Source organism: Lutjanus erythropterus, chromosome 14 (assembly GCF_056507025.1).
Source record: "Lutjanus erythropterus isolate fLutEry1 chromosome 14, fLutEry1.hap2, whole genome shotgun sequence".
Taxonomy (NCBI): domain Eukaryota; kingdom Metazoa; phylum Chordata; class Actinopteri; order Lutjaniformes; family Lutjanidae; genus Lutjanus; species Lutjanus erythropterus.
Genome location: NC_139330.1, coordinates 24,369,072 through 24,392,849, shown reverse-complemented (window position 1 = coordinate 24,392,849; position 23,778 = coordinate 24,369,072). Strand labels below are relative to the sequence as shown.

The 23,778-nt window shown below is 40.2% G+C and overlaps 1 protein-coding gene across 1 annotated transcript in view; it reads right to left on the bottom strand.

Annotated features, from left to right (window-relative positions):
• Positions 1 to 9,166: 9,166 nt before the first annotated feature.
• camkmt (calmodulin-lysine N-methyltransferase) overlaps positions 9,167 to 23,778 on the bottom strand; it is a 152,803-nt gene continuing 138,191 nt past the window's right edge. The window contains exons 9-11 of the mRNA XM_084735321.1: positions 20,833 to 20,896; positions 18,076 to 18,207; positions 9,167 to 9,720 (exon numbers count right to left, since the gene is read on the bottom strand). Coding sequence (XP_084591447.1) covers positions 9,622 to 9,720; positions 18,076 to 18,207; positions 20,833 to 20,896 — 295 coding nt within the window. The 3' untranslated portion in view covers positions 9,167 to 9,621. The remainder of the gene's footprint in view (positions 9,721 to 18,075; positions 18,208 to 20,832; positions 20,897 to 23,778) is intronic.

The window sequence follows — 23,778 nt, the reverse complement described above, 5'->3', positions numbered from 1 at the left end:
CTCTCTGACAAACTAGCTGTTTCCCAGACTGATTGATGGCCTTGCTGATTAACTGACTGACAAAGTCACCAGCAGACAATAGCACAGAAAGGAGCTGCTTCTATGCAAAGAGGCAGGTGTTAATTCAGCGTGGCTCCTACAGCGGCTGATGTCGGCCCTCTGCCATTAAAAAGTCGGGTAAACACTGCCACGAGAGACTGTCAACATTTATGGGAAGGACTCTCAACCAACACAAACCACTTGTGTCACTCTATATGTTGTCTCACAGTCCGTTTCCTCCTTCTTTTTCCCTCCGTGTCTCTTGCCTCTACCCAGCCTGACCTAATCAGCGATAAGTTGAGTGCTTTCGTCAACAGCACAGCCCTCTTAATTAGCAGTCCATTGCTATAAGCTCATGTGTAAGCATCACTGTACTGTGTGAATGAGCATGTGTGTGTGTGTGTGTGTGTATTGCCAGCATACAGTTTGACCTCAGCTCGCTCCAGTCAGTCAGTGAACTTAGCCTCCTGCATATCCAGATGGAGAGCTTTAATGGGTATTAGAGATGGAGGGGCTGAACAGGTAAATGGGGATAATCACAAGCAGCCTATAGAGCCAGGCAGGCCTCTGAGAGAACAGATGGGAGTCAAGGCACAATTGATTTTGTGTGTTTACGTCTGTTTAACGTGTCGACGAACGACAAAAGCAACACACATTAATAAACGCACATTTCCCACTCTGTATAGACTGTATCCTATTCAACTCTGCTCCAGGTGACTACATTAATACCACAGAATTCCACCTCCACATATTTCCCAATTCCTTCTCTTGTAATGGAAAACATTATTGTCGTCAAGGCCAGCATCAGGTGTGCGTACGAGGAGGATTGTGAATGTGGTGTGTGTGTGTGTGTGTGTGTGTGCGCGCGTGTGGGAGTTGGGGGTAGCACCCACTCTGCCACGTCAAGTCGTACTCGATGGCTTTCTAAATTTAAAAAAAAAAAAGAAAAAATGCTCTCAGGGACTTTGCTGCATTCCACTTCATGAGCACAAACAAACGGACCAAAAAGCCATTCTGGAGGGAGAAGTGGGAGGGGGGGTTGGTGCAGGTGGAGGAGGGAGAGGGAGGGGGAGGGGGGTGTAAGCAGAAAAGGCCCCCTTAAAAAACAGGGAGAGATAAAGAGGAGAGGGGGGCAAAAGGAAGCAGGAAGGCAAGCAGACGGAGCTGAAAAACCAAAGTGACTCCACTACCGATAATGAGCGGATCATTTAAAAAGCCCTCCTCAAATTGCCTTGAGGAGGAGAAGAGAGAGGAAAAGGCTTGAAAGGTTTTGAGAGATTTTGGGTTATGGACGAAGTGGTGAGGAAGGGAAGGTGGGGGTACGAAACAGAGGACGTGTAAACATGTTGGACTGTCGGATGCACACGCACTATACTCACACATATACACTGCAGCATATGGCTCATGTCGGTCTGTGGTTGTGGATGGAAGTGTGCAGGTCAAACAGTCAGGTAGAGTTGACCACCTGAGCCCACCTGGCACACACCATCTGTATCTCATTGAGTGTGAGGAAAAGTATGTGTGCATGCCGGAAAATAATATCCGCACTGTTTTTGGGCAAATGTAATAATTTTTTTTTCTTTTTTAAGAAAAGAAAAAACAATGCTTTTGTGGCAAAAAACATAAATGTGTTCTTCTGGGTTAATTTGCAGGTTACCTATAAAGTGTTGTCTGAACTACTTAACAGAAAATGTAAAACAATGGCATGAAAAATGCCAGTGTTTTGAAATAAAAGTAAATGAAATAAAATACAAACACAATCCATTTGGCCTAGATCAAATTAAATACTCTTTCTTTGACCTTGTGCTTCAAAAACAAAAATTAAGATGTGTTAAGACTTTTTGGAGAGCACCAAAAACATGCCAGTCAAAGTGAAGGAAGACACTGTTTGTGGCTATACGGTGTGTGTGTGTGTGTGTGTGTGTTCCCTGTGAGTGGTAGTGCACCATTCTGCAGTGGCAACCAGCCCAAGGCCCTGGGGATGCCAGCTAGTTGGCGGCAGAATATCAACAAAGCACAACACAACATGGCTGGACTGCAGCTGAGCCCATGAGGAGTGTGTTGTGGAATATTTGTGCATTTGTCTGTGTGTGTGTGTTCATATGTCGGGGCTGTTCACGTATTGCTGTATCAGCCTACACCTGTGTGTACTGTACACTTTACAGTGAATGGGGGTAGCTGCACTGAATCAGGAGGTTGTTGACCCGTTTATGTTTTGTGTGGAGGATGTGGACAGTGGATATTGTGTCACCATACTGGTTGCCAAAAGACGGAAAAAAAGTAATATTATTGAACTATACCCATTTTATAAATACATGTAATTCACTGTGGCCAAGAAAGCTAGATGTAAAGGGATCAAATCATCCCTCGATGTTTTGATTTTATGACCCACAACTTTAGTGTTTTGAATCACTAAAGCGGCTGTTTTCAGTAATAAAGCTCTGATAAACCCACAGTACACCACCTGCCGAGCACCAAACAGCAGACAGATAAAGTTAACAACTAGCTGGTGAACACAGTACAGCAGTTATTTGCTAAAAAGACAGATATTTCCTTCAGGAATTGGTAAAGACCAAAACAGAGCTAAAAAAGAGAGTAAGTATTGGATTTGAGAATTTTGCATTTTTTCAGGATCATTTCTTTTGTATGCGATTATTTTGCACATGAACTTTTTTTAAATTCTAATAAAATTTTTGCCCAATGCAAGCTTTAACATTAACGATGGAATTTTGCTGACCATTATTGCAGCTTTAATTTTTTTCAGACCAAAGAAGCCTTTTCAAAGGTTTTGCTTTTGACATATACACGTGACCAATCAAACTGCGTACTGTTGGCGACACTGTTTAAATGGTCAACACAACAAATAAGATAATACCATGTAATTGCTGTATATACAGCTTATTCTGCTGCACCAAAGTTGCCAAACAATTTAATTATTGTGGATTTAAGAAAGCACATGGAAAGGGACAATGTACAAACAGCTGAAGAAAACATATTTACTCTTTTGACAACACATACAATATATTTAATTTAGATAATTAAAAATCTGCAAAGAGGAAAACCAAACTGAGACATGAATTTGACAACCACACACTGTGGCTTATTTTCATCGTCGATTAATCTGTCCGTCATTTTTGTGATCAATCAATGAGTTATTCAGCCCGTAAAATGTTAGAAAATAGTGAATATCAATCAGTGTTTCCTAAAGTGAAGGTGATGTCCTCAAATATCTTGTCTTATCCACAACCCAAAGATATTCAGTTTACTGTCAGAGTAAAGAAACCAGAAAATCTTAATATTCCAGAAGCTCTAATCAGAGATCGTTCTAAAAAAAAAATATTATTATTAATTCATTATCAAAACTATTGGTGATTAAAACAGGAAGCAGTACACAAATAGGAAAACACAAGCAAATACAGACAAGTTGGAAGTCCTAGTAGTTGAAGTTTTCAGGGGACACTCTCCCTCTGCCGCCCACCTAACACTCATTTGCATAGATGGTGCTAACTCAAAAGTTCAGACCCCTTCCATGTTAACGACAGTTTTGTCATCCGTGCATCTTTCCGGTTCTTGCTTTCTTTCCCTTCCTCCCTCTGTCCACTTCTTCCTCCTCCCTGTGCTCGCCTCTCTCCCCCTCTCCTCTTTTCCTTCCCTCTCCATCTTGACACAGTGCACTGAGCCTAATCGTGGATAATTGGGTGGGAGGGGCAGTGGGCCGGCCCTGCCTTTGTGTGCAAAGGGCAAGTGGTCAAGTTAATGGGGCCCTTGTGTCGAGCCGGGAGCACTCTGTCTCTCTCTTTTTCTCTGTTCGATCACTCACTTGGCCAGTCAATCTCAGTCTCTCAGTCAGCTTCTCTTTTCTTTCATGGCTCAAGCTTTTCCCCGCTGTTTCGATCTACTTTCACCTCATTTCCAGCTGTCTCACTTCCCCTTTTCCTTCCAACCATTCAGCGTGTCTCGTTCCCTTTCTTTTCTCTCCTCCTCTTCTGCCTTCTTGTCTTTTTCAGTCCTTCCTTCTCTGTCTTTCTGTCTGCAGCTTTTTCTATCTCTTCTCTCTGTATCTTCGGCAGAGTGTTGGGGAGGAGAGAACAGACCTCTTTAAAATATCAAAAGACAGATCAGGAGGCCTCGCTGGTCCCTCCCTTTCTGCGAACTCTCCCTCCCTCCTTCTGACTGATAAACAGAAGAGTGAGCCTGCAGGATTAGCTGCTGTGTACTGCCTTCCCTCCCTCCTTTATCCCTCTCTCTTTTCTTCCTGTGGAGGGGTAGACTGTTGACTGGGCTTGATATGTGTGTATGTGTGTGTGAGAGAACGTATGTGTGTGTATCTGTGTGTATTACCTTGTCTGGCACCAGCTTAGCCTGCAGGAGGCCATTGTGTTTGAAACACAGGCCACGGCTGATCTGGGCCTGAAGGAAACTTTATTACATCTGTGGACATTTAACACTGGATTTTTAATAATGGAACACACACATTTTAGTCAGAAGCGGGTTTGTCAACAACCTACCCATGATGAAAAGAATTAATATAAATAATATAAAAAATATTAATCATCACAGAAAAAATCTACAGACATCTGCAAGGTGACAGAATAGAAACTGTATCTTTTTTTTTGTTTGATATGTGATACTGAAATGATAAAGTATTGAAAAATTTCTTATGAACAAGGTTTTGTTAGGGAAACAATACTGTGGTTACAGCTGATTTGTTAAAGTCTGCGTATTGTTAGACCAATAAAAATTTTGTGTGGGCCTTAAATTATCACTTGATGACGAACTGGAGCGATATGTATCCCAACACTATACAAACTGGAGCGCGTGAGCATCAGTGGAAGTGATGAGAAGACATTCATTTAAGTAACCTGGTTCATTTCGTTCACCTGCCACATGCTAACTGGCTCATGAATGAACCTCCCCATATGAATGTCATAAACGTACCTTTAGCAACTGTTTCAGATCGAGTGGAAAGAAGTTGATTGTCAGGCAGGTCACTGTCCTCTGTTTTCTGGTGGCTCAAACATGTATGTTTATATAGTGCAATAAACCTGCTAGATGGACCGTACTCGTAGTGGTATTTGATAGTCGTATATTTCATGATTTTGAAATTGAATATTGAATTCATGGCAATTTTTTAACCATTCAAATTTGGCTGGGTGGTTAATAACACATTTTTCTGTTGTGTCAAATTCGGCGCACATGTTTATTATTCCTTCACACAAAGGAATAATTTAACAGAAAGAGTACCAGAGTCCCAAATTTCTTGAAGAAAATGTATTTTTTAATCATTCACAAAAATCACCCACCCTTAGACTGTAAAGTACAACATTGATTACAGTGAAGCAGAGGGAATTTGATATACTGATGAGACAAATTTATGAGGCCATGTCCACACTTAAATTTAAATATTGATTTAATTTGTTTTCTTGTGTCAAACCCCAAAACGATATAAAAAAAAGCAAAAAGCAGTAGACCATGCACAAAACACTTGAGCCAGGGGCTTTAAACCACATCAAATGATAATAGTATGTTAATGTTTTTGAAAATGTGTGGTGTCCACCAAAATTAGAAGATCTTGAACTTCTGTTTTTGGTGGTTAAAATAAAAGTGGAAAGACGGCCCAAACTTCAAAATCGATCTGGATTAGTGTGGACATGGCCTGCAAAATCAATTCACAGGATTCTGTTCGATAATCAAAATAATAGTTGAGCTGAAATATCCCACAACACAGTGACATAAACCTGCTGGAAAAGAGCAGGGTTTGTCAAAGTCTGAGACTGTGGGCCTCCCCTCAGACAAAGCTTGGAAAAAAGTGTCCCATCTTAGTTTACTTGCTCTGTCTTGCTCAATTCCTGGATGTCTATGGGATCGTGATTATGATATTTGATCCCGTAGACATTCAACAGTTTAGCCAATATAGTCTAATATTGCTCTTTTACCTAATGTCTGACTAAAACAAACACATAAAAAGGTCAGTTCTATGGCATTTATTCATTTCTGAGTCTGGAAAAGTGGGAAAAAATATTAAAAACGTCTTTAACCAAATCACATTTACTTAGGTTATTCTACGTGATCTCCCTTTAATAATTAACGTAATAAATAAAAGCTGGGGAGGCCTGTCTCCCACTTTGAAAACCTCTGGAACAGAGCATCCCTGTATGTTTGCCCAAGGTAATGCTCAGCTGCAACACACTGTGGTCTCCTCTAATACAACTGTTGGATTTCTCACCATCAATGTTATTAGTAAGCAAATCCAAAAAAAGACTGTATGACCGTCTCTAAATAACACTTACTATGAGTGGTTCACTGACTGTCTCTTGATGTCACAGTGAGAAGTGGTAAGTGTCCTATCACACAGAAATAATATCACAACAAGGAGTGACAACATCACTTGTGAAGAACATCACAGCAGATCGTGGGTGCACCAGGTGAACATTTTCTCTTTTTTTTTTGCCACAAAGAGAGGCAGTGATGTTGGAAGAAGCAGCAACGCAGAACGGATGTCACAGTAAACAGCGTATTGTAAAATGACATCACTGTTCATGGTGGTGATGTCACACTAGACGCAGTCACAGTTGGGATGGTGTTTCTGTGTTAGCCCACAGATATCAAAGGTATACAGTAAACTGCAGTACAGATAATAATGTAATTAAATACACTTCTAAACCTTTGCAATGGGAACGTTTTTGCAATGCAATTTAAGTCCTCAAAGCACTGAGAGCACTGATAAAACTGGCTTAATTTACTTTTCTGAGTAGTTACACACAGGGAATACCTCTTCTTTCTGAAGGTGGATTATTCTTTCAACACGAGGAGTGTAAACAGCAGCCACTGAGAGATACTGCATAGCTTCTTGGCTGTTGTGTACAGCAATGGATCACAGTGAAATATGGAAACACTTTACTAGTGCTAGGTACAACTTTAGGCCCGAGTGACCCTCTGACACTTGGCATTTCTTTAATACCACAAACAGGAAAACAGCTGAATGCATGGGAGAAGACCTGAGTCAAACAGTTAATTGTGCAGTTAGAAAAAATGCCAACAGAAAACAGAGGAGCATGGTCTGAGTGTATAAAGTATTTTGCTTTTGAAGCTATTGGGAGATTGTTAAATTTTCAAGAGCTTCAATTGCACATTGCTGATCAATTTGAAAACATATTCTAACCCCAGATGTCCACTGGATGTGTCTGTGTCGTGTTCCTGTTCCAGCAGACAGATTTCTTATAATGTTTCAAGTTGTCTGCACACATTTCTTGTCTTTTGCATGTCAATTGAAAACACATTTGAAGCTCATTTATGGTCATTGCAGTCAGAGACACTTTGTGGCTGCACTTTACTCGCTTCAGATACAAAGTGCAGCAAGCCATCTTTGTAACTGTATTGTCTGAATAGAGTATATTAACAGAATGAAAACTGCAGTATTTCTTCTCCTGTTTCAGAGACTCAATTGGAGAGGTGACAAACAAAAAGAAAAATATTTTTTGCTGTATATTCGTAACACTAAACCAATAACAAATGCTTGTTTTTGCTCCCATTTTACATGAGTTAAAAAAAGTAAAACTTCTTCTGTGTGTCTGTGTTTTTCTCAAATTTAGTTCAAAAATTTGTGTGTTTTGGGACCAAGTAGGGTGGGACCTGACTCTGCCCTCCTGCAAAAAAATTGTCAATCTGCCTCTGATTGGCTTACCCTGATTTTCTTACCCTAACCCTAACCAATCACTCGTCTTGCCTAAACCTAACTAACCCTTCCAACCCAACCAACTGAGGCAATGAGTTCTAGCCAATCAAAGGCAGAGTAGGATGGGCTTCGACTTTGCCCTCATGGAAAATTGTTTTTTAATCTGTTGCCCTGCGTGAAATAACCACAGTTCAGTGCCTAAAAAATGTCTTTTTTTTTCCAAGATAAATGTCAAATTTTTCAGTGGCCTTTTATTGTGATCACTGCAAGGCACAGTTGCGCAACATGCATTTGTGAATAATTTGTGAGAAATGAACGTTTCATAAAAATGGCAGAAAAAACTAAACTGTTGCATCAGTTTTGCTGTTGAGTGTATGCAGGCATTACACAGTATATTCAAATGTGAATGTTGCACTTTGAGAGTGATGCTGAAGTCACAGAGCCAGTGGACATCTGGAAACCAGCTAGAATGGCTGTGTACAACCAGTGGACACTGGGGGTGCACACAAAAAAAGGAAAGGGAAAGGAAAAAAAAGATTGATACAGTATATCATATTTTTTAAATCTATTCCACAGTATTGGGGTCACTTGTCAATAAATGTGAGGAGCAGAAATAACTGCATGTACGTGTATTTTCTCTCTGTCTCTTTGGACACACACTTCCTGAAGGTTTGTTTAGACTTGGAGCTTTTAGCAGTGTTTAGCAGCTGCCACAGGATCTGACTGTTGCCAATCAGATGACTCATTTTAAGTCACTTTGAAGTGCTAAATATTTGTGAATGAAGTGATGGAGGATTCAGCTGGCAACTCAAACAGACTTGCAAAGCCCAATTTCTGTTTCTGTTGTCAGTGGAGCTGAGTTTCACATTTTTGGTTTGGGATTTTGGGATGTTATTGGAGGTGCAGTCAGAACAGACTGCACAGATTAAACACATTATAACTCCAACAGAGCTGTGTAGAGTGAAATTACATTAAGTGATGTACAGCAAACTACTTGTATCCATGACGATGTTCCTGTGGAATATGCCAGCTGTAGCTCCCCGCAGCAACAACTGCTCTTAAATCTGAAAGTGCCTTAATGTGTTAATGCACTGTTGGAAGTAATGCACAAAAGAAGTTATTAATACTGACCTCTGACTGGGATGAATGAGTTGTATTAGAAGAAATTAAAGCGGGGGAAGAAGGGAACAAAGAGAAACGAAAGAAACACACAGGAAACTGCGAGCTGCTCCACAGTCTGTGATAGTTAATGAATTAGAGCTGGCCTCCATGCTGGGGCCAGAAACACAGTGGCATAGGTTAATAATGGCTGGTTAAAGAGGGACAACTGACTGAAAAAATGAAACCTACTGTAAGGAGTGAGGAAATGTAACTGACTGACTGACTAAACAACTGATTGGCTTGTTGGCTGGAATGATGACTAGATAACTAATGAACTGAATAAACTAACCAAAAGGATGAATGACTAACTGATTAAAGGGCTGACTGATCATCGAGTGACTGACAGCAGACATTTGGCAGATGACAGGTGATTAAAACATACTAGGTCAGAATATATCGGCCTCTCCTTTTCTTTCTCCTCAGACGCAAGAAGTGAGGTTGTTCGTCACCAACACTTCGAACTACAAAACATGCACGCTCAAATATTGTCTAAAGCCATGCACCATCTTAAGATAAATCCTCTCATAATAAATTTGTGATTTGCTCGCTGTGCCAGTCTGACTCAGCTTTGACACAAACACTACCCTACTGTGTACTAATACTGCTCTTTCAATGCATTTCTTCCTCCTCACTCAGATCACTTGTGGATCACGTCGTTGACATGACCCTGTAGCATCAATCCGTCTCAAATATCCAAAAGCCTGTGGAGTGGTGCCATGTAGCGCTGAAGGCTCACTTGTTCTGGTTCAGTGAGTGTGGCTGACAGGTTGAGGTCCTTTGGTCAAGGTGAGGAGGACGGGGTAGTGGATGTTCTCATCGTATGCTTCTTTTCCCTCGCTCAACATCTGAAAATTAAACAAGAGAAGCATTAACACAGACTAAAACTTTCATAGAAAGTCAGTTCAGTAGAATATTTTATCAGTCTTTTCAATATTTTGGGCTGTCCTGGTTGCCTAGAAAGTTAAGGTGATCTTGTGAATTTTCTCCTCAGGGGCAATTAAAGTATCTACGTATCTGGTCACAACATCACCGATTTTAGTCCATTGCTGCACATCATCTGTCTTCCCTCTTCCTTCAAATAGTATCACCTTCTCTACTGTCCACAACAGAAATTAAGGCAAAATGCCATAAAATACAAATGGCACTGCAGTAATATATGAATTAGGGCTGAAAGAAATTAGTTCAAAATTACAATTTTCCAATCAACAGTCCAAAACCCAAAGAAACTTTTAGGAAAAGCAGAAAAGTCTCACTTTGTGGAAGATGGAACTAGAGAATGTTTGGTATTTTTATTTGAAAATTTATGATTAACTGATTGTCAGAATAGTTGCTAAATTTGTTAATTGACTAATTGTTCCAGGTCTAGTGAGTGTATACACAAACACACACACACACACAGCTTTGTAGGGTGCCCATGTCGTGCCCACTCAGTGCCCTTTTAAGCAGACTTGGCAGTGTCAGCATGCACCAGCTAATCAGCTCGCTCTGTGTCTGGCCAAATGATCAGAGACTTATGAAAGTGAGTTTAGTGGGTCTGCTCATGTGAGAGTGTGTGATTGTCTGCAAGTGTGTGTACATGTGTGTGGCGAGACCAGGACAGGGGAGAACTGTGTGAAAAGGTTTCCTCACAACAAACAGAAACTCAGACTGACCCAAAATTCACTCCAGTCAGCGGCAGGTGCTATCCATCCAACTCAAACCTACTTACATTACAAACTCAGCTGCTGACTGCGTGCTGTTTTCTCAGCAAATTAGACCATTTCGTGGCATAAAAATCACGATGTTGTGGGCTGCAGTTCTTATTTTATTCAAACATCCAAATATCTAAATTAGCTTGTGTGTCCTTTAAATAAGTTCCATAGTACAAATTAAGACATACTTTTTCATTTAAAATTATTGTTATGACAACTATAATTCATTTTTTTTTAAAAAGGAGAACTTCTAGAACTTTACTTAGAACTGAACATCAGTGACTCGTGAATTCACTGGACTTGAACAGTTTTACTTGAAAATACTCAATTCTTTCCCCCAAGTCCAAAGATTAAAAGAATATGTTATTTAAATAGTGTGCTACATATCAATTCATTTTTCCTAATTCCCTGAATCACCTGAAGTTAACACTGTACATTCACAGCAAATTGAACTAACAGAACTAACATTACATTACTGAGCTCTACTATGCAGTGGTTAAGAGGAAAACAGATTGTAGTATGCAAATTGTGTGGGTATATATAGATGGAGACGCAACAACTTCAGCAGCGTATGATAGATTACTTTGTAAAGTGAATGTCTTCATGACTTCAAAGTGGTCGTATTTCATCTTCTCACCAGTAGCTGTAGTGACAAATACACATTTAATGTGTGTAAGCACTGACTGATAGCCAAAATGATTCATTTACAATACATACAAAAGTAGATACAAGTTGTTACATGTACACACTAATAGTATACCATTGTAAAACCAGATAAAGTGCTGGTCCCCAACATTTCCTGTAGATATACTGTAGTCTACGATGTCACAACACCCAGAAAATAGGAGGTTGGTGTGATTTAAATGGCTACCTTTGGTTTTGCTTCGCACTGTTCCTTGACACAAACCGCTCTCACATGTCTGATCACTTTTTTTTCCCACATCTTGTCCCGAGAAAGCAAGAGATCTCCTCTGTGCCACCTCTCTTCATTCTCCCTTTTTCCAATTTCTCTCCTTTTTGTTGAATGTGAACAAACTGCTCGTGTCTGCCTCTCCCCTCTCTCCTCCGGTCCCTCCCTCTCTCCCCCGGTGCCCTTCATGTGCGTTATCTTCCTGTGGCCATCCCTCCAGGCACCGGCCTGTGGTTGAACCTGTGACCCCCAGAGAGAGAGAGGCAGAGAGCAGACGGCCCAGGGGGTGGTTGGGCGTGGAGGGGCAGCTGCCTGCCCCCCGTGCTAAGCCTGCTACGGGGACCACGGCCAGCATTCACATTCAAATTCTACCAGGCGGAAGGAGCAAGGAAGCGATAGATGGAGGGATGGAGGGATCGGGAGGGAGGTAGGGAGGGAGGGGGCCTTAACACGGTGAGGGCTAAGAGCTCGCAGAGGTGAAAAGTTTAACAAGCAAAGCTGTTCCTCCTGATCGCAGGCTGCCTAATCAGCTTCATGGGTGGCTGGCTAAATCGGCTCTCAACCCGACCCCCCACCCCCCCACCCCCCCAATCTTTTCTCCTTTTTTTTCCTTTCGAAGGTGCAAGTCATTTATTTTATTGCCACTTTTGCTCCAGCCTCTGTCTCCCTCTCTCATGCTCTCATTGTGCCTCTCTATTTCTCTGCCTCCTCCTCCTCTTTTTTTTTTCTTGCCCTGCTTGTGCCGGCCGGAGAGAAAGTGAACAAGGTGGAAAAAGAGAGGGGGGGCGGCTCTGAGACAAGGGAGGGGACGGATGAACCGGATGTCTGGGGTCTCCCTCGGCAGGATTAGGAAACAGAGAATGAGGGATTGGGTGGATGGAGAGACGAGTAGAGGAAGGGATAGAAGGACAGGCTTGAATAAATAGAGAAGTGGGTCGTGATGTAGGAAATGGGAAGATAGTGGGGAGCAGAGGGAAGGCGGGTGGAGAAGGGTGAAGGAAGATATGTCAGGGAAAAAGGGGAAGGAGGGAGGAATGGGCAGCTGAGGGGGGAGAGAAAAAGAGTGAAGGAGGGAGACAGAAAGAACGAGGGAAAGCAGGAGAGTGTGAGTGCATGGACACAGTGGGGATACTATTTATGCATGTGAGAGAGATGGGGGATCTACACATGTGCACACACACTCCTCTTGCATGCATGTGTGTGTGTGTGTGTGTGTGTGTGTGTGTGTGTGTGTGTGTGTGTGTGTGTGTGTGTGTGAGAAATTAAAATTCATGACTCTCTCTTCACAACCATTTGAGTAACAAGATTAAGATGGCGGGTTAGAAAATAGCGCTGGCATTATCAGGCTTCTTGCAGTCCCTCCAGCTGCTTGCCTCTCTATTCCACAACAGTGGGGATAAGAGGATAACGCGCTAGCCCTGTCTGCCCGTCCCAGCACACGCCTTACACTCACGCACACACAGTTCTTAGACACACACTGCCGCTGCACATCGGGCCTGCCTGCCTGCTGTCTGCAGTCCCTCGAGTGTGCTTGTGTCAGAGGGCGAGAGTGTGTGTATGTTTGGAAAACTGCAGAGTAGCGAGCTGGGGGTCTGGAGACGGTTTGTAAAGAATTGCTAAAAACACTCCTCGCTCTTTCTTTTTCACACTTACATTCACAAAGCTAACATTAAGACAGGCAGTATATTCAAAACAAAATCAAATCTGACATGTGTCGTACCGGCACAGCGAGGGATATATACTCGCAGCGAGTGGGGGTACGTTTGTTTAACAGTGACTGTGCCAGATGGAGGAGCTTGTGAGTCGCTATGGGAGTATGAGAAGATGTAAACTCGGCCTAAATGACATATTTGGAGACTCAAACTACATTATGATATTGTTGAGGAAAATTTTAACAAGTTTGGAATTTGATTGGTGTGTGGCACTACCTCAGTACCAGAATTGAGCGATGACTCAATATTGTCATTGTGTGCCTTTAAGTGGTAGCATATCAGATACAGGGCTCAACAATACGGATTGTCAATTTGCCCGGAGCAAGCAAAATGCCATGATGAGCGAGAAAATCTTTTTTAAAAATTAAACTATTAAACTATTTTGATAATTGATTAATCGTTGAAGTATTTTTTTTGTGCAAAATGGCCTCTAAAATATAGATTTTTCTTGCATTGTTTCATATATTATCATATTAAACTGAATATCTCAGAATTTTAGACTGACAAAATGAGACATTCAAAGACCTCGCCTTGGACTTTGAAACACTGGGATTTTCGTTTTTTTTTTCTGACATTTTATAAATGTTGTAACCCTAGCTTAAGCATGACAATTAACTTAAGTCACTGTTTTTTTCTTAACCACCAGCAGTGGTTTGTACAGGGGAAAGTAAAAAATTAACTTTCACTGGGAAGTGAAAAGAAAAACATTAACGCTGAACCCTGTATTATATATGATCATATAGGTTTACAAACAATTGATGTCAAAACTAATGATTCCAAACAAAATACACTGGCAAACAAAATTAGTAAGTCAGCCTTTTGTTTAACACATTTGTGTGCTTTACTGCTTATATATAACTGATTTCTAAGATATCGCTCTGTCGATACTTGGGCTGCAACTAACAATTATTTTCATTGTTGATTAATCTGTGATTATTTTCTCAATTAATTGATTAGTTATTTGGTCTATAAGATATCAGAAAAATATCGATCAGTTTTTCCTCAAATCCAAGATGACATCCTCAAACCAAAAGACACTCAGTTTGCTGTCATAGAGGAGTAAAGAAACCATAAAATATTCACATTTAAGAAGCTGGAAATGGAGAATTGTCACTTTTTCCTTGTTAAAGTCACTCAAACCACTTAATTAAATATCCAAATCACTGGCGATTAATTTAATGGTTGACAACTAATCAAATAATCAATTAATTGCTATGATTCTAGTTGACACCCATATTTAAATAATTGATCTTGAAAACGTATCACATATTACTTTTTGAATTTATACATCTATAGCAAATTATAACTTTTCTTTACTATAAAATGTAAAATATTTCTTAAACGCATAATATGCAACATTTTCCTAAAAAACAATGTCTAGACTCATATGGATATCATCACTTTCAGTCATCACTTATGACCCACTAGAAGTGTGTGTCGGTGGTTGTATCTGCAGAGATCCTGCCCTCTGCTTGTGTTTCCTTATTCTCTCATTACTTTACTGTTCTTGGGATATTTTACCAACCCAAAATGTTGGTATTTGACATCATGGAATGAGAGCCAACGATCAACTATCTAAGAAAACAGAAGGCAGCTTTTTAAAACAGACTCAACTAGATCTCATGACAGGGTCAGTGAGAGTGAAACTTAATTGAGTGTGTTTTGTTCACAAATTAGAGTCATTTTAACAGCTAGAACACACAGCATTAAAATTAATAACATATAAGCTTTTCAGTTCCATTTTTCTTTTTTTTTTTCTAAAAATGGATACACCTGCTTGGTGCGGACGTCTTTGATTGTTTTAAGCTGCAGTAAAAGAAAATCCATAGTGTGTGTTCCACTGTCAGCTGTGATATGCATTTTTCTTGTGTTCTGGTCCACCCACTGAAAGTAAATATAGCTGAAGAAAGCTAATCTGTAGTGCAAATGAGTAGCAGCTGCTCATTTGGATGTGTGTGTGTGTGTGTGCGTTGGGGGGGGGGGGTGCATGGTGGTAGTGTATGTTTCGCTGTGATATCATCATGTGGTATGTGTGTTTGTGTGTAATGTCTAGCCAATACGCTGTCTGAGTGATGTCTGGTCTGTGTGGGATTGTGATATAGCTTGTTTCTTAGCTGTGTGCACAGTGTGTATGTGTGTGTGTGTGTGTGTGTGTGTGTGTGTGTGTCTAGAATGGTCAGTCAGGCACATACAAGCACACACACACAAACCCACACAGGGGTTGTTCAGAGTGTTCATCAGAAGATAAGCAGAGGAGACTTAATCACCTTCAGATGTGAGGGGGGCACTTCAACTTGTCCTCATATCCACACGCAGCACCTGACCCCACTGTGCATGAGTGTGTGTGTGCATGTGCGCCAGTGTGTGTGTGTGTCACAGATGGGAGTGTGCATTTCAAGCCTGAGCTGACTGGTCTGACAGTCCACTTGCATGCCAAAAAAAGAGTATAATTTCAGGGTGATTTTTTTTATATCCCACATCAATTTGAATCAATCTGAATTTCACCGTTCACCGCTGTACACTTTCTGTTGTCAAGCAACTCTCATCACCAAAACAGGTCTGAGAGGCAATTTTCCCCAGCGGTTGAGGTGCTGAACCATTAGGATTATTCAATGAGTGTATTCTGTGGCCTTGGGGCCCAATCAATTCTCCCCGCAGCGTTTTCAAACCAAGTTGTATTTCTTTTAAATTTAAGGCAGTGGCAGCATCCACTTTAATCCCACTGAAGCTACTTCATTTTTTTTCTGTTCCTCTTAACTTCTCTCTTTTTTCTTTCCTCCCTTTTTTCGTTTTCTAGAATTTTGTTCCCTTTTTCTAAAGTCACTTTAGCTCCTTTTGTGCTGCAGGCCAAAACCACAAACTATGATTTTTTCATCTGAAGCCATGCCTCATAAATTGAATGTCCCTTACAAATGTTCTGTCATTTAAGCTTGTTCCAAATATCAACTGTTTTTCCGTTTAGAAAAGTTCTCTCATCATATATACAATTCTCCCCTCATCTGACTGTATTTGTCCATTTTCCATTTTTTTGTGTGAAACTTGCAGAAAAGTAATTAATTCCAATTTAAAATGCCCTGCTATTCCATATTGTCCACTGGGGATTGTGCAAACAATAAGAGAAGCAGACCCTATGCTGGATGCACTATCCCACATGCAGGGACTTACAACTGACATACAACATAGTATATTGACAGTGAACAGTTTCCTTGTTATGTTGATAAAATTCGCTCAAACAAAGCATGTTTGCTAATGTAACTTTGAAAAGACTGGATGTGAACAAACTGGTAACAAACAATCGGAAAAAAAGAAGGAAGAAAATTTTACTGGCTGGAGTAACATGATCAGAGAGGCATACTGGTGCATGGTACGGAGGCTAAATGTGGATTGTGACAATTTGACCTGTCTTAAGTCAGTTGCTCTATAAATGTGTGCTCACCCTAAATCTGGTTTAAAAGGGTCCAGAGTCTCTTAAGTATAGAATATGTAAGTGCTTGTTCTTGCTAAATTTAGTGAAGGATGAATAGAGAAGGAGAGAAGGAGTGAGATTTTCCTTGCTGAGGTTCAGGCCACTTTAACAGGCACTTTAATGGCCAGTCTGTCCAATTGTCCCACCAGTGCAGGTGAACGTGTGTGCACCAATTTAGCCCGCTCCTTGCTGTCCTGTTCTTCTGTAGCTGTGTGTGTAATGGAGTTAACAGCTGGACACCACTTCTTTTAACACTGCCTACTCATGTGCTTTCTGTCGCTCCTTTTCTCTTTTTCACTGTCCTTTTCTCTCCTTCCCTTGCTTCGTCTCTCTCATGGTGCCAAGTTAAGGCAGCTTGTTTTAGCTCTGGTGTGTCTCACAAAGTGTCTCTAAACATCAAAGAACAGGCTAATCCGCAAGTCTTTATTAAAGCTGAGTGTACATTACGCGACCTGGATTTTTGCTTGTTTCTTTATTAAGTAGCAACAGACTTTGCACATTTTCAAGTGAACAACTGAGCTGTGTTAACCAGTTAACATCCACATCTATTTTCACTGCTCAGATGTTAATGACCTCTGCAAATGTTCAAATAAAACAAATGTGACTTTTCAGCAGTCCAAATTAACCAAATGTATTTGTGCACAGAATGGAGGCTGTGGATTTGGACCTGTGACTCTTACAGTGTAGTCGTCTTAAAAAGGAACAGTTCTATGGCCAGTCTGAAGAGGAAGAATGATTACAACCAACCAACCAACTTTCTCAACAGTCATATAGTGTGCAAGTATAGTATGATGGTGGAGAATCAGAATCACATCATGGGAACTACTGTTTGGCTGCAGGAAACCTTAAAAACATCCTTATACCAAACAGCTGGATTTCCACCCAAAGTGCACAGAATGTTTAGTCCCAGGAACAACTTTTCAAGAAACTGACCCTTCACCTCATTGTTGTCTGCGTTTCCACCACAGTCAGATATATGAAAAGCTGTTTTTAAAGTACATGTCATTTTTGCCTGGGAAAATAGAAAAAAAACGATGACACCATATAAAGCAACAAACAGGCTTCATTATCCTGTTCATGTGTTGTACGCTTTCTTCCGTCACTCTATGCTGATGTGTCAAAGCACAATGAGCAAAAAATTGAGCAGTCAGTAATCGTCAGCGCCACAAGCCCCACCCCAAAGTTTCGTCTACTTTTGGCAAGTACTCCTGTCCAATTATGGATTTTTTTAGGGGGTAAAATAAAAATCTTCATATAAACTCTGGTCCCTGTGGTGGAAGTTCCTCCAAAGGTTCCTAGTCCCTGAGAAAAGGTCTTACTGTGGAAATGTGATGTTTAAAATAATGTTTTTGATTATCTGATCATTGCTTTGGTTTAGCTCATTGCCTGAATGTCTTCCCATTACAGGACTTGCTTCTTACCTTCAAGTGAACATTCATGACCTGAGCATCGTACTGGTGGTGTTGAGAGACGTAGAGTCCGGCCTGCTGGGCCAGTTGACAAAACAGTCTCAGCGTTTCACCGCGCAGTGGAGCAAACACCAATGCCATGCCCTGGATAGAAAATGTGCACAGTACATTTCAATCCTTATTTCTTATAGCAGTTGTTGATTAGCTTTACACACATAAAGACACAGACTCACATATACACACACAGCCTCTCTTTCCTTTGATTTTTACCAGGTAAATATTACGATAAACCAAAAAAATTAAAGCTCTACAAATCCAATCAAATGTGAACACACATGTAGGTGTGAACTGTCTTCTCATATGAGTGTGTGTGCCTGTGTGTGTGAGACAGACAGAGAGAAAGAAAGAGTGTTTGTATGTGCACAAGCATCACAGACGTCCTGCAAATACTAAGAGGATTACCAACAGGTTCAAAGTTTCTTTGAAATCCTTCAGCTTTCAGTTTTATTTCATGTTGATCATGTTATTATTGTTTTAATTAAATGGAGCAAAGAGGGATGTTCACACAAGCACACACACACACAGCAAATACACACACAAGCTAAATGAACACAAAGGCAGGGAAAACAGCAGGATCACTCCATTTGACAGATGATTTTTCATCTGTATATCCAGTTGCACCCCCTCCCTCCCTCTGTAAAAACACAGTAAAAGCAAACAAACAGACAAAATTCCTCCCAGCACTAATCAGCTGATTAAGGGGATCTAGCCCACCGGATGGACCACCTTTGTCAGAAACAACAAATTAGTGCCATTAGATGGGAGAATTAATTGCTTTGTTAATTGCTTAATCAGCTTAGCAAATTATTAAATATTTGGCAAAGCTTGTTGTGGCAGCGACAGTCTGATGGCCGACACTCAAATCATATTAGCCCCTGAATTATCTCCTCTGGATTAAAGGGAGAAAGACATGAAGAGAGACTTAACACACAGATGTACAACAATGGCCAGATGTCATGTCTGTCATTCGACCACAGCAGCTTCTGCATTCAGCTGCAACTGAGACGCAGATTCAGGTTGGAGGTGTTACTGCGCATGTCACTGTCTGAAATGTCAGCTGAGGAAAGTGGCAACAACCTGAATGTAATATAAATAATATATTCCTTTTGTCTGTCTACTTATCTCTGACTGGAAATTGGATTTTAAAGGGTTTGTTCACCCAAATTACAGAGATGCATATTTTCTCACTTACCTATTGTGGTATCTAGCAAAGCGGATAGTTTCGGTTTTATGTGCCCAGGTTTTTAAGATATCTGTCACCGAGATTTCTGCCTCCACCACAATAAAGCAAGGGAATGCAATTACATCTGAGGTGATGACAGCATTTAAAAATGACATTTAAAAACTACAACAACAATATCTCTTTCCAAGTTTGCTGGATTATCCATAGAACATGCAGTCAGCAGTTTTCATGGGGACTATTTCTTCTGTAGAAAGTAGTTCAACTGAAAACAGTTTACAGGAAGGTCTGTGGATTATTCAGAGAAACAGGGTCATTGTTTATGAAAGGATGGGACAGACAGACATTTGGATTTTCTTGCTGTTTTTTTTTTTTGCTTGTTTGTTTGTTTTTTTTAATAATTTAAGTGAAGTGATCCTTTAATGACCCAACTTTGAACAGAAAACCTAATTAAAGCTGCAAAGATAGCTCAATTATTGTCGCCTATTAAATTAACTATAATTACTCTGTAAAAAAAAAAAAGTTGAGAAAACTCAAACTTGTTTCACAAAGTTGTGAAATAAACTAAACAATCTTTGAGTTTAAGAATTTAAAAATAATATAATAATTTAAAATATTAAATTCTTAACCACTTCCAACTTTAACTTCAATGAGTTTACAAGTCTTGAAATATAATTTTTGGAGTTTCTACAACTCAAAGATTCAAGTTTATCAAAAGAAGTAAAGTATCTCAAAACATTATGCCTTGAAATTTTGTGTGAATGAAAATACGATACAGCCCTAAACCACAGTATAACCTGCATGTTTCGTCTCCTCCGTCTATAAAAGTTTTCAAACAAGATCAATGTTGGGATTTTAAGCTAAAAGAGAAATGTATTGTGCACCAATTCTCTCAGCGAAATTTCCCTTTCCTGATTTTTCTCTATCATGCATCTCTCTTCACTGTCCATCTTTTCACACCTTCATCATTCTGCTCCTTTCCTTCCATCTTTGCCATCCATCTCTCTCCTTCCTCACCCCATCCTGTGTCCTGTCCTCCTTCTTTTTTCCCCCCTATCTCCTTCCCTTCAGTGCTGTCTTCACCTCTTTTTCATAAACAGATATTCCCTATACCAGTCTGGCCTCTGTACTTAAAACGCAGCCCTCTTCCCTCAGATGAATAGAAACCTCAACCCTATCTCTTCCAGCCTTTTGCTTTTTTTCCCCCCATTTGCTTTGGCTGTCACAGCGTGAGGCCTTATCGCGAGGCCAAAAGGGAGAAGTTGCCTCGGATTTATGATTAAGGGAAGGCAGGAGAGAGCGAGGCGGAGATCAGAGCGATGCATTCAAGTTGCTCATAATAAGCATTAAAGCATTACATGATATTAATCCTGTCAGACTATTAATGTGTATAGGGTTTTGGGCGAGGCCTAATTATGATTGAGGAGAGTGGGTGGTGATTTAGAGGAAGGGGGATAAGCAGAGATATATACAGTAGACACACAGAGGCAAACACACACACACACACACACACACACACACACACTTACATTGGGCTGCAGTAATCTCCTTATAGCATCAACCAGGCAGGCTCTGTACTGGTCGAGAAACAAACTGAGAGGGAGACAGAGAGGCAGGTTAGAATGCATTCTTGTGATAGCAGCTCCAGATAAAGCAGCAGGCTATTTATTTTCTTTTGTTCACAAATAAATCCACCAACAGGAAGAGGGGGAAAAACAATTTGCATGAGTAAGATGCTCTTCCTTTTTGTTTACGTTTGAGTTTCCGCGTGTATTCACCTCGGCCTGTTGTCGAGGCACCGAGAGGAATGCAGAACATCAGAAAATCCGACGTGCGCAGATACCATCGCCTACAGCAAACACACACACGTATGTACGCGCGGACGTGCACACTTTTACTGTGACACTTCAAAGTGCCTGGAATTTGTGGAATTAATACCTGGAGTGTGTGCTCTGAAGTTAATATGAAGATATAAGAACAAAAATAACACACAAAGGAAAAAAAAATGTTTACAGAATCAAATTAACTGGTTCCATTTTACATTAAACAACACTGTATTTTAACTTGCATGTGTGTGTGTGTGTGTGTGTGTGTGTGTGTGTGTGTGTGTGTGTGTGTGTGTGTGCGGGAGAGGCAGTGTTAACATCTTTGTACAGGTGAATTAGAGCATTTGTGCATGCCTGTGTTTCCATAAACTTCACAAACAATATGATAAGCACCACATTTAAATAACTCATATACCGTATATCAAGCTATAATACAGCCACTGTGTGATGATAAGTAAGTCACAGCTTAGAAATTTAAGTGATTAATATTAGATTATTTTTGTGCTCTATGGTGGAGTGTGTGTGTGTGTGTGTGTGTATGTATACAAGCAGTAGTGCATTCAGGTTTGTATTTGTGTACTGTATGTCTAATGTGTAAGTTTGTATTTGTACAGTACGTATGACAGTTTGAGTCACTGTATGTGAGTGACTGTCTGCAAGCAGAATTAGGAGTAGTCACAGACAAAAGGTGATTTAAATATTGATAATGCAAAGATTAGCTGATAGTGTGTGAGGAAAACAAACTCTACAGGCACTTTTTTTCTGAACGGGAAAATTGTATGAACTGAAGAAAGAAGAGGCTGAGACATAGATGAGGAATCTTTTTGTTAAGGGGACAGTAATCAGCTTAATGAAAAATGGCTTCTTAATGGGAGTTGGCATGTAATTTAGGAAAAAAAATACAAAACAAAAAAGCCAAAATGTTCCACTGGCAAAATGTTTACAAAATGAGTCTCCATCTACACTGTTTTTAGAATTTGCAGATACCCTGCACTCCTTGCCTGCATCAATGCTCATGGAGGCTTTTGTCTGACTTAAAGTTTATTGCCATTTTTCAGATCTTAACAAACATAGTACTAAGCACTGTAAAGTTCTGTAGGTAAAATAACAAATAACTGGCATCTGATACAACTTCTGTAATGCCATGACCATCAAGAGGCAAACTCAGGCTAGTCAGTCACTCCACTGCTATACATTACATCAGTAACTAATGAGTAAGTCTCCACACACTGCAGATTGAGAGATCTGACATGAAATGACATCATTTGATAAAAATAAAGAAGAGTTTCAAAACAAAAACAAGGAGGAAAGGTGAGGTTTTAAGCTCTCAAACATTTCCTCTTCCTCTTCTTCTTCAAATATGGTACATGATACATAAAAGAGAAAAAATAAAGATGTAAAGATGGTATTAAAGATAAATGTAAGCTTAAACACATATAGGGTTATTTATGTGCTGACTATTATGATGACAACTGGCTCCTTGCAACTGAAATATAAATTAGGTTATAATGAAGTGTTGATTTCTTTCTCCCAACACATTCACTTTTTCAAAACAAGTTGATTTTACATAACGGATGGAGATACATGCAACACACACATTCCCAAATCAACTCCAATCATTCTAAACAAAGTAACACCTGTCTCTATATCCACAAAGACAAATTTCAATCCATTATGCAAGTAAGTAGAGCAGTGAGTGTGTACGTGTGTGTGTGTGCGTGTTTGTGTGTACCTATTATCACAGATGAGAGTAGAGTAATTTGACTAAAATGCAACAATACAGTGCAGATTTGACATAATCCCTCACATCCGTCCAACTGGCCAGTGGAGTGGCAATCTGGAAGTAACTTTACAATCACAGCCTCTGACCTCTCCTCATACAAAATCCTCTGATCCCAGCGAGGAATGAGAGGTGCACATCACACACTCTCCTCTCAACATCTCTGCCTGCATCTACATAGATACGCTTCTGTTCATGGGATATGAGAAAAAAAAATTAAATGTAGGGGGGAGAAAAAAAAAAACGAAAATAGGACTTTCCATTACAAGGTCTTGCCGAAACCAGGATGGGTGTACGTGTTTGTAAAGTTTATTGTTCTTCTAAGGTTAAACAGAGGTGTGAAGTTTATTTGACTAGAAAGGTGAGAGGTTTGTGTTTGGTTTATTTTGCCACAGATATCAGTTCACAGGAAAAGTGAGTGGCAAGGAAAACAAGGAAGTGAGCTTGTTGGGTGGAGGTAACGGCTGACACCCATGCAGACACAAACACACCGAGGGCAGGGAAAGGACACCATGTCATTAAGAGGGCAACAGTTAAAGGACAAAAATGAGCCTGTCATTACTGATAAAAAAAAATAATTAAAAGACTAACAACAACTAACCATGTAAGACATGAAAAATAAAGCCACATAAAGTAAGTCTTTATAAAATTGCACCCATTATTTATACAGCAGTAAACTCATGTTTACTGTAAGTCATTACAACCTTGTCTGCTACAAACATAATTCCAGCTTGGATTATATTCACAGACATTTCTTTGAAATAATACATTTGTATAACATGCTGGATTTGTAAGGATGTTGTCTGGGGTTCAGATGCCTGACTCCTGCTACAAAAGTTAATGTAAGGAAATATTGTGGTTTGGGTCAG